The following is a 16,915-nucleotide window of genomic DNA, read 5'->3' as shown; positions in this document are numbered from 1 at the left end:
GTACCTGGCAGATGGTTAAATCTGGAATTAAAAGCTAGACTAACGGCGATTGTTGGATAAACCCATCTGGTTCACTATGCCATTTCGGGAAGGAAATCTCTCATCCTTCTGCTTACATGTGATTACAGCATGGCCAAAGGGTTTGGTTGGCTGGACAGCTGCTTAGTGATGCAGAGTGTGGCCAATAGTGTGGGTTCAATTCCCACACTAGCTGAGGTCAACATGAAGGATTCGCCCTGTCAGTCTTTCCTCTCACCTTAGGTGACCCTCAGGTTAAATTACCATCAGTCGTCTCTTTCACTTCATCTCAAATGGGAAACAGTCCTCTGATTTGGTAATACAATGGTGACTTTTCTTTTTGATTCCAAATACACATTTGACTCTTGACTGCCCTCTGAAATGGCTCTAACAAGCCACTCAAATAAAGGGACAATGAAGATGGGCAATAAATAAGAGGTCTAGCCAGTGATACCTAAATCCCATGAATACATTCTTTTTCCGTGTGCTTCCTTGTTGGGAGTACAAGATTGGTGGATTTACTCACTAAACATTAAGGAAAAGGGCCACAAATGCTGAAAGCAGATCACAAGATTCACTAGCAGATGATTTTGCGCTGGAGTCTCAGACTTAACATTTTGCTTTTTTAGCTTTTGCTAGTTTTCAGCTAGCAATAAAATCATTATTTTCTTATAACGAGGTCATCAACAGGTAGGACCACATGATTTGGGAGAAATACTAAATGAATATTTTGTGTCAGTTTTTACTGTGGAGAAAGACATGGAGGCTAAGGAATTCAGGGAAATAAATACTGATATCTTGAAAACAGTCTACATTACAGAGGAGGAGGTGCTGGAGACCTTAAAAAAAACAAAGGTGGGCAAATCTTCTGGGAACTGATCAAGTGTATCCCAGGACACTGTAGGAAGTTAGAGAAGAAATCACGGGACCTCTAGCAGAGATATTTAAACCACCTATAGCAATGGGTGAGGTGTTGGAGAACTGGAGAGTGGCTAATATTGTGCCTTTATTTCGGAAAGGCCATAAGGAGAAGCCTGGGAACAAGTCTGACATCAGTGGTGAGTTGGTTTTTGGAAGGGATTCTGAGATATAGGTTTTACATGTGTTTGGAGAAGCAGGGACTGTTTACAAATAGTCAGCGTTGGTTTGTGCATAGGAAATTGTGTCTCACACACTTGGTTGCACTTCTTGAGGACATAATCAAAAAGGTTGATGAGGGTAGAACAACAAACATCGTCTCCATGGACCTCAGCAAAACCTCTGATGAGGTTCCTCATGGTAGGCTAATTAGTAAAGTCAGATCACACAGAATTCAGGGACAGCTTGTCAATTGAATACAAAATTGGCTTGATGGTAGGAGACAGAAGGTGGTGGTGGAGGGTTATTTCTTGGGGTGGAGGCCTGTGACCAGCAGTGTTCTGCACGGTTCAGTACCAGGTCCACTGTAGTTTGTCATTTATATAAATAATTTGGATAACAATATAGGAGACATGGTTAGTAGGTTTGCAGACAAGACCAACATTGGTGACAGTGAAGAGTTAAGATATCCAAAGGGATCTTGATCAATTGGGTCAATGGGCTGAGGAGTGTCATATTTCATTTTGTGAATATGTCTATTCCAAGTAAAGAGTAAAAAATGAGGTCTGCAGATGCGGGAGATCACAGCTGCAAATGTGTTGCTGGTCAAAGCACAGCAGGTTAGGCAGCATCTCAGGAATAGAGAATTCGACGTTTCGAGCATAAGCCCTTCATCAGGAGGGCTTATGCTCGAAACGTCGAATTCTCTATTCCTGAGATGCTGCCTAACCTGCTGTGCTTTGACCAGCAACACATTTGCAGCTATTCCAAGTAAAGACAAAACAATTGGTTTCTTCCTAACAAGTATCTGAAATAAAACATTCATTTTCATTTATCATTACTACTTTTTTAAAAATCACTGCCTTAGGATCATTGTGGAATACAAAGATAACTCCCATTTCTTTTGTCTACAGTAAACTGCCTTCTTTAATCCCTCTCCCCTTCTTCTATACTCTCATCACCCACATGAATTGTGAGGTGATTAGGGAATTTTGTAAATAAGGATAAAATATTTTTTCAGCTGCCTCAGATGTTTCCCTCATTTCCCCATGCCTACCGATCTAAATGTTATCTAAGATTCCACATTGACCTAGCCCCGAATTCAGATCAAGAGCTCAATTCTTGTACCCTCTCCAAGTGTATTTTGCCGATGAGACCCATTTCCTGCTTCCTCCACTCTACTGTTATTGACTACCCAACTGTCTTCCATGTTTCCCACTTAAATGTTGGTGTTAAAGCTTTTCTCTCTCCATGATTGCTCCTCCTTTCTTCAAATCACGTCATAATACACATCTTTTTTAAAATAAAATTGACTCACAAACAACCACTCCAGTCCTACAATCTTACTTTTTTAATTTTGGCCTCTTGTACATCATTAATTTCCTCTGCCCTTCCATGGTGCCATGTATTTGGGTATCGAATTCCCCAATTAAACCTTCCAAATCACTCCTTCATTATGCCACTTGAAACCAAGGAAGTGTTTTATCAACTCTCCTAGTGCCCTATAATGTGTCTTTTTTACTGAGCTGTACAATATCAGGTTCACCTCTGACTGTGGTTTCACGCAATGTCCACACAAGTACAAATGGGAGTTGGCGGATAATAAATAGGAGCTTGAACTTTGGAGTAATGATGCAGGCCACTCTTGCTCTGACTGAGATCACTTGTTCTAACTTGGCACAGGTAAACATTCAATCATGTAACCATATTAGATTGCAGGGATGTTCAATGTTACATTTGCAAATTGTTCATGCTTAATCCAAGTACACAGCAATTTAATGTTTCACTTGGAACACTGAGTCAATTCATAAATGGAAAAAAGCAATCATGAAGCTGTGTGATAAGACAGAGAAGTAGTCAGATATAATGGAAATTTACTTTGCTCAATAAGTCCAATTCCTTACTATAACAGTGACTTTACTTAAAAAAAGTACTTCCTTTACTACACTCTTGTTTGACAACACTGAGGTCATGAAAAGCACTGTGTAGTAACAGGTCAGTTTATTTTTGTCTTAGTTTCAAAAAAGAAGTGTGATTACGAACTCAACACAGAATTCATTACGTTTTCCTTTCGTTTCCACAATCTTGCCCACCACTCAAGTGAACAGAAAAATAAACTTGGTTTGATGACTGCAAATGCAGAAAACTCACAGCATCACGTTTTTTTTATATTTTAAAAATGGTGAGTAGGGAAACTTCATGTGATAATCAAATTTATCAATGTAAACCAAATCTCCATGATATATAAAATTGTCTTAGAATAAGAATCACATTGGAGACTCAAAACTCTACTTCTCAAACCACAGATACTGCCAAGCCTATTGAGTATTTCCAGCACACTCTGTTTTTATTACTGATCTCCAGCTTCCATTATATTTTTTCTGTAGAAATTTACTAGAATGGTGTCAGGAATGAGGCAATGCTGTCAGGTGGATAAACTGGTGAAGTTAAGAGCCGAGATGATGAAGAGGAAATTTGTTAGACATGTTCAAAATTATGAAGGATTAAGATAAAGTTAATAAACAGAAACTGCTTCCAAAGGCCAAGAAATGGCCTAGATTTGTGGAAATGACAAAAGAACCAGAAGTGACATAGGAGTTTTAACAAGAAAAAAAAAATTAGTGTTTAGAATACACTGCCAGAGATGCTTGTGGATACAGATTCAGCAGTATGCTTTGAAAATAAATTGAGCAAATACTTGAAGGAAAATTGCAGGAATGTGAGGAAAGAGATGAGTGGAAATGTAATGCTCCTTAAAAGAGACCCAATGGGCTGAATGGTCTTGTATGCTGTGCTACACCATACTAGAACTTTTCAATTAAGTTCCAAAGGGTCACTGGACTGCTCTCTCTCCAGATGCAGCCAGACTTGCTGTGTTTCTCCAACAATTCTTTTTCGTTTCAGATTTTCAGCATCTAGCTCTTTGTTTTATTTTAGAGTTTGTTATTGTCCAGATTTGCTAATGTTTATTATTTAATTTATTATTTTATCTGTATTATTCTTATATGAAATATTTACACATTTATTTATTTCACTAGATTTAATTTTACCCTTTTGTATAATAAAACAAAAGCACTGCATTTTCATTAATGTAATAACATGAATGACAACATTAGTGAGACAACAATAAGCACGGACTACCAATATTTAAGAATGATTACTTGTTTTAATAGTGATTTTATCACAGACTACAAATGGGTTTTAAAAATACAAAACACTGACCTAAAATGGCTGCTGTGATCATCTGACCAGGTAGGGAAAGCTGATAAAATGATCACTACACAAGTTCAGTCTGAGCCAAAATTAACACTGTTATAAAAGGGCACTGAATTTCAGATCTCTACATCCTGGTTCATCCAAAAGGCATTTGACAAGGTGCTGCACAAAAGGCTGCAGTGTCACATAAAGGTACATGGTGTTATGGACAATGTATTGGCATGGATACAGGATTGGTTAACTAACAAGAAGCAAAGAGTGGTGAAAAGTGAGTGATTTTCTGGTTGGTGTTCATTGATTAATCGTGTGCCTCAGAGATCAGTGTTGAGACCACAATTGTTTACCATTTACAATGATACATAGTGTGTCAAAGTTTGTGAATGATAATGAGATGAGTGGTATAGCAAAGAGTGAAGAGGACTCTGGAAGTTTGAAGAGGGATATAAATAGTTTAAGTGGGTAAGCAAAGGTCTGGCAGATAGAGATGTTGATAAATGTGAAGTCATCCATTTTGGTAGGATTAACAGTAAAAAGGACTATTATTGGAAGGGTAAATAATTGCAGCATGCTGTTATGCAGAGGGACCTGGGTGTCGTTGTGAAAGAATTGCAGAAGGTTGGTCTGCAGGTGCAACAGGTAATTAAGAAGGCAAATGAATTTTGTCCTTCATTGCTAAAGGGATTGAATTAAAAGCAGGGGGGTTGTGTTGCAGCTGTACAGGGTGCTGGTGAGGTCACACCTGGAGTACTGCATGCAGTTTTGGTCTCCTCACTTGAGAAAGGATGTACAGGCACTGGAGGGGGTGCAGAGGAAGTACATACTGGAATTGAGGGGCGCGGTTAATGAGGGGAGATTGGGACTATACTCATTGGAATTTAGAAGAATGAGGGGGAATCTTATAGAAACATATAAAATTGTGAAGGAAACTGGTAAGATAAAAGCAGAAGGATGTTTTCTCTGGCAGGTGAAACTAGGACAAGAGGGCACAGCCTCAAAATTAGGGGGAGCAGATTTAGGACTGAATTGAGGAGGAACTTCTTCACCCAGAGGGCCGTCAACTTGTGGAATTCCCTGCCCAGTGAAGTAGTTGAGGCTTCCTCATTGAGTGTTTTTAAGGCTAAGATAGATAACGTTTTGAACAGTAAAGGAGTAGGGTTAGGGTTAGGGTTAGAGTTCTTAAGTATGATTGCCCACCTGGGAAATTCAGTGTCACTGGTCATGGGGTCTGTGGGTCGAAGTGTGGCTTGGCAGGTGTTTCTGGGTGGTGGAATTGCCCCTTAACCTAGAGATCACTGGCATTCCTTTTTCAGATTGCTCTCAAAATATTGTGCCCCTTCAAATAGGCACTTTCTCCACGTCGGTTTCTTCTGAATGAGGGTCTCCCAAGCAATGACATCTAAGTTACATTTCTTGAAGGAAGCTTTAGGGAGCTTTTGAAACACTTCTACTGTTCTCTTCTGGTTTGACTGCCTTCCTTGAGCTGGGTAAAAAGGATTTGCTGTGGAACTCATGTATCCTAAGCACATGGCTGGTTCAGTGGAGATGGTTTCATTATCGGCTGCTGATGTTATTAAGACTGTCCTCCCAGCTGATGCAGAAAATCTCTCTCACACAGCATTGATGGTGTGTCTCAAGAGTTTTGAGGTGGCACCTAAACATAGTCCTAATTTTGAAATCATTTAATTCTCAGAATAGATGGAGGATAACTGCCTTATACCCAAAGATTTTAGTATCAGCACAGATGTCACGGTCATCAAAGACTTGCATCCTTAGGCATCCAAAAGCAGCACTTGCAGACTTACTTGCAGAAATCTAATAATAACGAGTTACCCAATTTAAAAAATAAAACACAACAGCTTTTGAAAACAAAGCCAGAATTAAGCAGTTTGATTATCCTCTGATACTAATGCAGTCATGTTCACATGCAGCAAGACCTACACATACGGCGTTTTGGGCTGAGAAGTAACTTTGGTGCCATACAAGTGCCAGGCATTGGCCATCTTCATCAAGAGAAAACCCAACAATCATTCTTTGATTTCAATCACCGTTGAATACCTATCGACATCTTAGGAGTTACCATGGACTAGAAACTCAACTGGACTAGCCGTATAATTCAGGAGGTCTTAGAGAATATAAAGGTGGATAAATATGTGTGACCTAATCTACTCTATCCTAGATGGATGTGGGAAGTAAGGGAGAAAACTGCAGGGCCCCTTGTTGAAATATCTGAAATATCTATAACTACAGGTGAGATGTCTGATGACTAATGTGCCTTTAAGAAAGGTTATAAGGACAAACCGGGGAACTATAGACTTGCGAGTCTGACTTCGATTATGAGTAAGTTGTTGCAGGTGATTCTAAAAGATAGAATTTACAGACATTTAGAGGGGCAAAAATTGATATGGGATAGTCAGCATGGCTTTTAGCGAGGAAAATCATGTCTCACAAACTCAATTGAGTTTTTTTGAGGAAGTTACTAAAAAGATTGATGAGGGCAGAGCAATAGACATTGTTTACTAGACTTTAGTAAAGCCTTTGACAAGGTTCTGTGTGGTAGACTAATTAGTAAATTCGATCACATAAGATTCATAGTGAGCTTGCCAATTGGATACAACACTGACCTAATGGCAGGAGTCAAGAGTGATGGTAGAAGTTTACTTCTCAGACTGGAGGCCTGTCACTAGCAGTGTACCGAGGGATCAGTTCTGGGTTCTCTTGTTTGTCATTTTTACAAATGATATAGATAAAAATAAAGAAGGCATGGTCAGTAAGTTTGCAGACAACACAAAAATTAGTGGCACATGAGACAGCAAAGAAGATTTTCTAAGATTAGAAAGGGATCTTGATCAAATGTGTCCGAAAATGGCAGATGGAGTTCAATTTGGGTAAATGTGAGGTATTGCATGTTGGTACAATAAATGCGGCAAGACTGATACAATTAATGGTAGGGCCTTGGGTAGTGTTGTAGAACAGAGGGTCCCAAGGGTTCAGGTGTATAATTCTTTGAAGTTTGCATCACATATAGTCAGGGTGGTTAAAAAGCCATTTAACACGTCTGCCTTCACTGCTCAGTCCTTTGTGTATAGGAATTGGGATGATATGTTCAAGTTGTACAGGACATTGTTATAGGAAGGATATTATTAAGCTGGAGAGGGGTCAGAAAAGGATGTTACCGGGTACGGAAGGTTTGAGTTATAAAGAAAGGCTGGTTAGGCTGCGATTTTTTTCACTGAACCGTAGGATGTTGAGAAGTGACCTTATAGAGGTTTATAATATCATGAGGGGTATTGATAGGGCTAAAAGTAAGTATCTTTTCCCCAGGATGGGGGATTTCAAGACTCGGGGGCATATTTTTAAGGTGAGAGAAGACAGATTTAAAGAAGACATAAGAGGCAACCGTTTACACAGAGGGTGGTTCATGTGTGTAATGAACTTCCTGAGGTGGTGGTGGAAGTTGGCATAGTTGCAACCTTTAAAAGACGCTTTGATAAGTACACGAATAGGAAAGGTTTGGAGGGATATGGGCCAGGAGTAGTCAGGTGGCACTGGTTTGAGATTATGTTCAGCACGGACTGGTTAGACTGAAGAGTCTGTTTCCGTGCTTGCATGACTCTATGGCAAGGGCAGCAATTACATGGAAATGCCACCACCTACAAGCTCCCTTGAAACTACTCACCACCCTGACTTGGAAATATATTGTCATTCCTTTACTGTCACTGGGTCAAAATCAAGGAACTCCCTCATTGTGTGACCTACCGCAAAGGGACTACAGCAGTTCAAGAAAACAGCTCAGTGATCAGTGAGCAATGCTGACAACCGATGAAGGAATTAAAAGAAAACCCTTTGGTGCATTTAGCTACCGTACTTCCAAACTCTTCTTAAAGTTTATCATCTTTTTAAAATTTGAAGTAACAATTTATTACCCCTCCTCACCAGATCATAACATCGAGTTTAAGATTAAACGGAGAAAAGGGCTGTTGATTTCCCATGTTAATCATGATTAATAAAGAAGGGTTGTCATTACAGGAGACTATTCTGACCACATTTTAAAGGAAAATACATGATAATATCCATTCAGAATATAAGAGGCCAGATATTAATGACATGCAGTCAAACTTAGTTTAGTTAGTCAAGATTGCCCAAAGTGAAAATAATTTCAAGGTATTGACTGTATGGAAAATTTCAACCATTTTTTGAAGAATACAGCATTGTAAGTGGGGAGCAGAGGTGATGATAAGATTTGCAAAAATTTTATGTTAAAGCTGGTAAGACCTTTCATGAACTAAATCATGCCAAGTAGGATAATACAGTAGAAAGAATTGGCAGTTACTTATTTATTTTTTCCTACTATTAATCAAATAATTTGCCTGGAAATATATATTTATACAATGATAAACAATTACTTCCCAACATAAATGAAAAATGTCAGTTTGAAATCTACTTGACAGTTCCTTTTATAGATAAACCAACTGATGTGCATATCTTACACTATTTCAATTATTGGTAATTTACCCAACTGAATTTAAGAATTGAAAACAAGTTGGAATTTTGGAAGCTTTATCTATAAAGATCACACTTATAAAATGGCTGCCAAATCTCTCCATGGTGCTGGAGAGCATTGTGCTGGTAAAGCACAGCAGATCAGGCAGGTCCTTGGTGGAGTGGGAGGGGATGTTAAAGTGTTCAGCCACAGGGTGGTAGGGTTGGTTAGTGCGGGTGTGCCAGAAATGTTCTCAGGAACGATCTGCATGTTAGTGTCCTATCTGCCCGATGTAGAGGAGACCACATTGGGTGCAACGGATACAATAGATAACGTGTGTGGAAGTATTGGTAAATTTCTGTCGAGTGTGGAAGAATCCTTTAGGGCCTTGGACAGAGGTGAGGGGGGAGGTGTGGTTGCAGGTTTTGCACCTCTTGTGTTGGCAGGGGAAGGTGCCGGGAGTGGGATGTGGGCTAAAGGGGGGGGCATGGATCTGACAAGGGAGTCATGGATGGAATGGTCTCTCTGAAATGCAGATAGAGGCGGGAAGGGAAATATATCCCTAGTGGTGGGGTCTGGGATCTCCAGGTGGCTACTTAGCCTGCCTGAACAAATCAATATTGAGAATAAAACTTGACTAAGTTTCCTGATCATTTATGTGGTGCTGCAGATATTCTCATGACCACAATAGGTTTGAACACAATAGTTCAATGGCATCAATCAGTTTTACACCATAAATTGAGCTGAGAATCTATAGGTATAGCCGTTTCATTATTTTGACTTGTAAAATCTTAACATGGAAAATTAGTTTCCATGTCAGTCAAAATCTAGTTGATCAAAAAACATCATTCAGCTCAAATTACAGCATTCAAAATTTTAATCATTATGTAGTGAGATCAAGAGTCCAAAGCTAAAATCGCTTAAACCCATCTGATTAATTTAATCTATCATAAATTGAAAATCCAAAGGTTAAAGTCAAAACAAACTTATTATTTTGTAACTTCATTGGGAAATAATTTTACAGAAGAGTCACTATTAACATTTCAGGTTGTGATCATGTTCTTACCTATTATTAACTCAAAAGTAGTTGCTGATTAATTTTACAGGACAAAGACTGAAACATAACCTTAAAGATGCTTTGTCTCTTTTCAATGCATGATAAAATATTTGTTATAAAGTTTAGATTTAATCTTACAGTAACGAACTTAACAACAGAAATTGCACATTCATTATATTTATTTTGTTTTGCTGTATTAAAACTTCCTTTGATGACAAGGCATGACATTGTAGATAAAGACATGAGATTTTGGAGCAGAGTTCACATGTTGGGGTTGGGGGGGGGGGGGGGTGGTGGCAGGGGGTGTGGGGGAGAGGTGAGGAGGACATTTTTCCATATCTACACTACCCCCAGCTGAAAGGACAGTGGTCAGCCTGCCCACCTGAACACCCATTGCCCTGCAGCAATATTACACTAGAAGAGACTTAAACGACTCAGAATATGACTTCTAACCCCAGTTGAACGAAGAGAGTTGCTGGAAAATCTGACTGGCTGGAAGCTCTACAGTATCAGCAGCACCCAAGATTGAATGGTGGCATTCGCATACTATAATCAGTCCTGAAGAAGACTGATGATTTGTGAACTTCAGATATGGACAGGCTCCCTGGCAAACTAAAGCAAAGAGGGGGGGGGCTTAATTTAGAAGCCAGGGCAGGGGTGATTCTAAAAATGGTAGGCACAAACTTTGAAGAGGCTGCATCTGATAGGCACAGGACAACCTTTCAAAGTAGGTGCCCTTTCCACCTATAACCAAAAATAGCGGACTGCATAGGGACAGTGCTGGACTGGCCACCTTGCTTTTGCCTTCAGGTCTCTAAAGCCCATGGGCAAACAAGATGCCTTATTCTCCTACATTAACATGGAGACAGTTTGAGGGTGTCAGGAGGGCTTGCTGTTTTATTTTAGAAGCTGATTACCTTATCCTTAAATATGGAAAATAAAGGATTGTTAGAAATTTTATTAGGTATAGGGAATTACCAGTAACAATTACATATTTAAAAGTACAACATTTAAATGGAGAAAGATGTGTTCTGCAAGTAAAAATGAGTAAAACATTTGCTTACCTGTACAACCAGTTGTTCCTTTCTTCACAGAGTAGCCTAGCTCACAGTGACAAATGAATGATCCTTTGGTGTTCTCACAAGTGCCACTGAGACATATATTTGGATTAAGTTCACATTCATTGACATCTGTGGATCAAAGTTAAAATTAAGTTATAGCATTCATAGCACTAGGATACTGAATTGTCAATAATTGTTTAGCAAAGTGCTATACAGTTTGAATGATGCACTTCTAAATATTATACAATTCATATAATTACTTTTAATACTTTCTCATGTACTCAGCCTAACATGTCAGCTATAATCTTAGGATATTAGCAAGAAAACTCCAACCAAGTCTTACCTAGACAGGTCCTCATATCCTCAGAAGCCATGAATCCATCATAGCAGAGACATCGATATTCTCCAGGTACATTGGCACATTGTCCTCCATCACAAATATCAGGATTATCCTCACATTCATCAATATCTGAAAGAAAAACCGTAGTTTATGTTGTCATGCTGGGGAGATGGTGGCCAATGTTACCATTTAATATGGTCTGAACAGATGCCTGAGACTGGAGGAATAAGAGACCAGTTGGTGGACATATTAGTTAAGTGGAGCGAGAGTTTAATAAAGTGTAATTAATCCTTACAAAGTATGTGAAATAATTACACAGATGCAGGTTTCTCGTCACCAAGCCTCCTATTATTTACATGTGAGAAGTCCATGATATTGATCCAGCTTCATCAGAGCCAGCTCTCAGAGTGAATTGAACCTCTGACATTCCTGTCTGCCAGGAATCCTTAATTCGACCAGATTAAGAGCCCCAATCAGGAAACCATACTCTGTGACGTTCACCTGGCTGACCTCACTACAATCACTACAGTGTGTATCTGAAGTCTGTTTAAATATAGTTACCTTCCAGTGTTTAACACACTAGATTAGATTAGATTACTTACAGTGTGGAAAAAGGCCCTTCGGCCCAACAAATCCACACCAACCCACCGAAGCGCAACCCACCCAGACCTACATTTGCCCCTTCACCAAACACTACGGGCAATTTAGCATGGCCAATTCCCCTAACCTGCACATTTTTTGGACTGTGGGAGGAAACCGGAGCACCCGGAGGAAACCCACGCAGACACAGGGAGAATGTGCAAACTCCACACAGTCAGTCACCTGAGGCAGGAATTGAACCCGGGTCTGTGGCGCTGTGAGGCAGCAGTGCTGACCACTGTGCCGCCCACTAATTTAACATAACAGGTTAATGGTAATATTTCTCGATTACTAATCCACAGAACCACCTTGGCATCACAAGTGCACATTGAAATACTTCTTCAACGTTATGAGAGTTTCTTTTTCTACCACCCTTAGAAGCACTGAGTTCCAGATTTCCACCACCACCAGGCAAAAAAAAATGCTTGCTTGCATCCCTTCTAAATCTTGTGCCCCTTACTTTGAATCTATGACCCCTTCCAACAAGGGGAAAGTCTGTTCCTGTCTACCACATTTACGCTACTTATAATTTTATACATGGCAATCATATCCACCCTCAGTCTCCCCTACTCCAAGGAAAGCAATCCCAGTACAGAGGACCCACGATTATCCGAAGGACATGGTTGGGAGTATTTCATTGGGTTAATTGAATTCTGGATAATCGAATGTCAGATATTCAAGATTCCTCTGTATATCAAATCTCTCCTCATAACTAAAACTCTCCAACCCAGGCAATATTCTGATAAATCTCCTCTCATTCTCTCCAATGCAATCAAATCTGACCTGTACCATGGATTCCAGGACTGCACACAGTACTCTCACTATGGCCTAACCAAAGTTTTATACAGTTCCAGCAGAACTTCCCTGCTATTAAACTCTATGTCGTGACTAATATCCCATATGCCTTCTTAACTACTTTATCTATGAGCATCATTTTGTTTCTCCTTGTGCCATCAACCAAAACCACCAAAAGTATGAAAGGCTCTGAGACAATGCTCAGAGGTAAAATAAGACAGTATATCAATAGAAGTCCTATTAGATCATATGATAGAGTCACAGTAATATGAATAAGTCTTTCAAGATGTTCAGGTCCACAATTAAAATTCAAACAATGGGAAAAGAAAGTAATATCGATGGAAGCCTAGTCTACTCATTTTAATATCTATATTGACAGGGTTCAGTAGCTGTTCATCACATAATTTCCTCTATTATGGGGTGACACCTTTAAGATAGACAGCTGTTCAGTGTTCATGAACAACTGCCCTTGGTAATGCTTATCATTTCAATTTTTCACCTTGCTCTCACTTTGACCTTTCTATTCACCGGCTTGGTTAAGTGTTCCAATGAAATTCAACCCAAACTTGAAGAACAGCACCTAACTTTTCAACTCAACTCTGGAATTATAACTGAATGCAAAAATTTTTAGATCACAAATTTCGGTTTCCTTTTTGTCAAATTTCTTTCCTCATTTGTTTACTTCCATTTAGATAGATGCTATCTAATCATTCATACCTCAGTTTGGATACATCTTTTATATCTACTTAACCTATTACCATTAAATCTTTAGTTTATAATCTCTCCTGCACTTTATTCCGTCACATCCCCTTTCACTTTTTCATAATCTGTTAATTTCTATATTATCTCTATTCTCATGAAGGATCAGCAAGCATGCATGATCAGTGCAGGACAGACTTCGCCTTAGTGAGACAGAGAGATTTGGGAATTTGGCTGAACGTGGGTACTTTAAGTAAGCTCAAAGAATTGCTTTAAGTAAGGGTTCCAGAAAGAAGTATGCAGTGTAGGGTCACTGGGGAAGGGTGGGGGTGGGGGTGGGGGTGGGAGAGAGTGTTTTTCTCTTCTACTGTACTCTTTCTTTCAGCCTGCAGAATTTGAGTTCCACTTTTGTGCAGCAGTAGAAGAAGGTAAATCAGTAACTATCGCTAGAAAATAAGTTTTGTAAGTATTGTATTATTTGACAAGTACTGTACGTGTTACTGACAGTGCTCAGACCGACTGGAAGGTGTAGACAATTTCAGTTATAGATCAGGATGCAGATTTGCTTGCTGACTTGGAAGGTTCATTGTTAGATATCTCATCACCATTCTACGTAAGAACTTCAGTGAGCCTCCGGATGAAGCACTGGTGGTGTAGCCCGCTTTCTCTTTCTTTGTTTGGGTTTCCTTGGGTTGGTGACATCATTTCCTGTGGTGATATAATTTCCTGTTTTTTTTTCAGGGGGTAGTAAATATGATCCAAGTCGATGTGTTTGTTGATAGAGTTCCGGTTGAACTGTCATGCTTCTAGGAATTCTTGTGCGTGTTTCTGTTTGGCTTGTCCGAGGATGAGTTGTCCCAGTCGAAGAGGTGTCCTTCCTCATCCGTATGCAAAGATACTAGTGGGTCATGTCTTTTTGTGGCTAGTTGACGTTCATGTATCCTGGTGGCTAGTTTTTTACCTGTTTATCCAACATATTTTGTTCTTGCAAGGTATTTTGTAAATGACATTAGTTTTGTTTGTTGTCTGTATAGGGTCTTTCAAGTTCATTAGCTGCTGTTTTAGTGTGTTGTGGGCTACCATGATGCCAAGGGGTCTGAGTAGACTGGCAGTCATTTCCGAGATGTCTTTGATGCAGGGGAGAGTGACTAGGGTTTCTGGACGCATTTTATCTGCTTGGTTGAGTTTGCTGCTGAGAAATCAACACACTATGTTCATTGGTACCTATTCGTTTTGAACACACTGTGTAGGAGATTTTCCTCTGCTCTGCATAGTTCCTCTGTGCTGCAGTGTGTGGTGGCTCAATGAAATAATGTTCTAATGCAGCTTAATTTGTGGATTTTAGGATGATTACTTCTGTAGTTCAATATGTTTGATTTGTATGTGTTGTTTTCCTATGGATACTGGTTTGAAGTTCCCCATTGGCTGTTCGTTCTACTGCGACATCTAGGAATGGCAGTTTGTTGTTGTTTTCCTCCTCTTTAGTTGACTTTATGCCAATAAGGATATTATTGATGGTATTGAAGGTTTCCTCTAACTTGTTTCGTTTAGTAATGACAAAGGTGTCATCCACGTATTGGACCCAACAATTGGGTTGGATGGTTGGCAAGGCTATTTGTTCGAGTCTCTGCATTACTGCCTCTGCTGAGAAGCCTGATATCAGATCCCATCGTTGTTCTGTTGGTTTGTCTGTAGGTTTTGTTGTTGAAAGTGAAGTGGGTGGTAAGGCATAGGTCCACTAGCTTGATGATAATGTCCATCCTGATGAAGTTGGTGGTGTTTGGTGTATCTGTCTTTAGTTCTTCTAATAGTGTAGTCAGTGTTTCCTTGGCCTGGTTGATGTTGATGGATGTAAACAGGGCTGTTACGTCAAAGGAGACCATTATTTCATCCTCTTCTATCTTGGTGTCTTTGATGGTCTTCAGGAATTCTTAGGTGGAGTGGATGGAGTGGCATGAGTCTTCTACTAAGTGTTTTAGTCTTTGGTATAGCTCCTTGGCCAATGTTAAAGTTGGTGTTCAAGGTAGCGAGAGTATGGGTCTGAGGGGGCTCCTGGTTTGTGAATTTTGGGTAATCCGTAGAAGCGTGGTGTGTTGGATCCATCTGGTTTCATTTTTTGGAAGTCGGTCTTAATTAGGTCTCCAGATTTCTGAGGTTTTTTGAGTAGGGCTATGATTCAGTTCTCTAGTTGTGGGGTTGGGTCTATTGCCGCTTGTTGGTAAGTGTTGGTATCTGCACGTAGTAAGTTCACTTTCTCAATGTAGTCTCTAATTTAAAATGACTGTCAAGCATTCTTTGTCTGCAGGTAGGATAACAATATTTTTATCTTTTTTTAGTCTTTCTAGTGCTATCCTTTCTTGTTGATTGAGTGTGTTTCCTTCCTTATTCCTGCTTAATGTTGATGTGACTGCCTGTCTGATAGTTTGCTAGGTTTCTTCTGTGAATTGGTTGTCTTTCAGTGTTGTTCCTAACGCTGCTAAGAAATCTTTCTTGTCCCCATCCTGCAAGTTGTAATTTAATCCTCTTATTTAGACTGCTTTTTCAGTGTCTGGTAAGGTTCGGTCAGATAAGTTTTTTTTCCATGCTTCTGTGTTGTCAATGTTGTTATTTTGTGTAAGTTTGTCTTTTTTTTTCTGCAGGTCTAGTTTTTTTCATTTTCTGTTTTGGTCGATGTCTAATATCTATGGTTGTTGTACTGTGTCTGTCCATTCATGGCCTGTTGCGTGAGTGAGTAAAAATCTTTGGTACAAAATGTCCCAGTTGTATTTACGGAGTCTATTGTGGGCATCATCATTCATTTCTCTAAGCATTCTGCAGCCATTTTGCTCTGCTATTCTTTTGGCTAGTAGGATGTTAAGGGGACGTTTGTATCTAAGACATTTAGATGGTATCTGTTTCCTTAGGCATTCATGCAAGTACAGTTGTTCGCAGGTGGCACTCTGTGGATGACATTGGTTTTCCATTTTTGGGCCACGTTTAGAATATTGTGCCCACAGGTGTTAGTGAGCTTTGAAAAGGCTTGTAGCTCAGGTTGAGGTTCTGGATGTAGGTTTGTTTGCTGAGCTGGAAGGATCGTTTTCAGATGTTTCATCACCCTACTAGGTAAGATCTTCAGTGAGCCTCCGGATGAAGCACTGGTGGTGTAGTCCGCTTTCTATTTCTTTGTTTGGGTTTCCTTGGGTTGGTGACATCATTTCCTGTGGTGATATCATTTCCTGTTTTTTTTCAGGTAGTAAATATGATCCAAGTCAATGTGTTTGTTGATAGAGTTCCATTGAACTGTCATGCTTCTAGGAATTCTCGTGCTTGTTTCTGTTTGGCTTGTCCAAGGATGTGTTGTCCCAGTTGAAGAGGTGTCCTTCCTCATCCATATGTTAGGATACTAGTGAGAGTGGGTCATGTCTTTTTGTGGCTAGTTGATGTTCTTGTATCCTGGTGGCTAGCTTTCTGCCTATTTGTCCAATGTGGTGTTTGTTACAGTTCTTGCAAGGTATTTTGTAAATGACAGTAGTTTTGCTTGTTGTCTGTATAGG

The 16,915-nt window shown here is 39.7% G+C and overlaps 1 protein-coding gene across 1 annotated transcript in view; it reads right to left on the bottom strand.

Annotated features, from left to right (window-relative positions):
• Window positions 1-16,915, bottom strand: part of LOC132834735 (fibrillin-1-like) — a 589,699-nt gene that overhangs the window by 140,074 nt on the left and 432,710 nt on the right. Inside the window, exons 30-31 of the mRNA XM_060853700.1 lie at window positions 11,253-11,378; window positions 10,913-11,038 (exon numbers count right to left, since the gene is read on the bottom strand). Coding sequence (XP_060709683.1) covers window positions 10,913-11,038; window positions 11,253-11,378 — 252 coding nt within the window. The remainder of the gene's footprint in view (window positions 1-10,912; window positions 11,039-11,252; window positions 11,379-16,915) is intronic.

The sequence above is a fragment of the Hemiscyllium ocellatum genome, chromosome 42, assembly GCF_020745735.1.
Source record: "Hemiscyllium ocellatum isolate sHemOce1 chromosome 42, sHemOce1.pat.X.cur, whole genome shotgun sequence".
Lineage (NCBI taxonomy): Eukaryota > Metazoa > Chordata > Chondrichthyes > Orectolobiformes > Hemiscylliidae > Hemiscyllium > Hemiscyllium ocellatum.
Note: the sequence above shows the minus strand (reverse complement) of the source record. Positions and strands in the feature narration are given on the sequence as shown.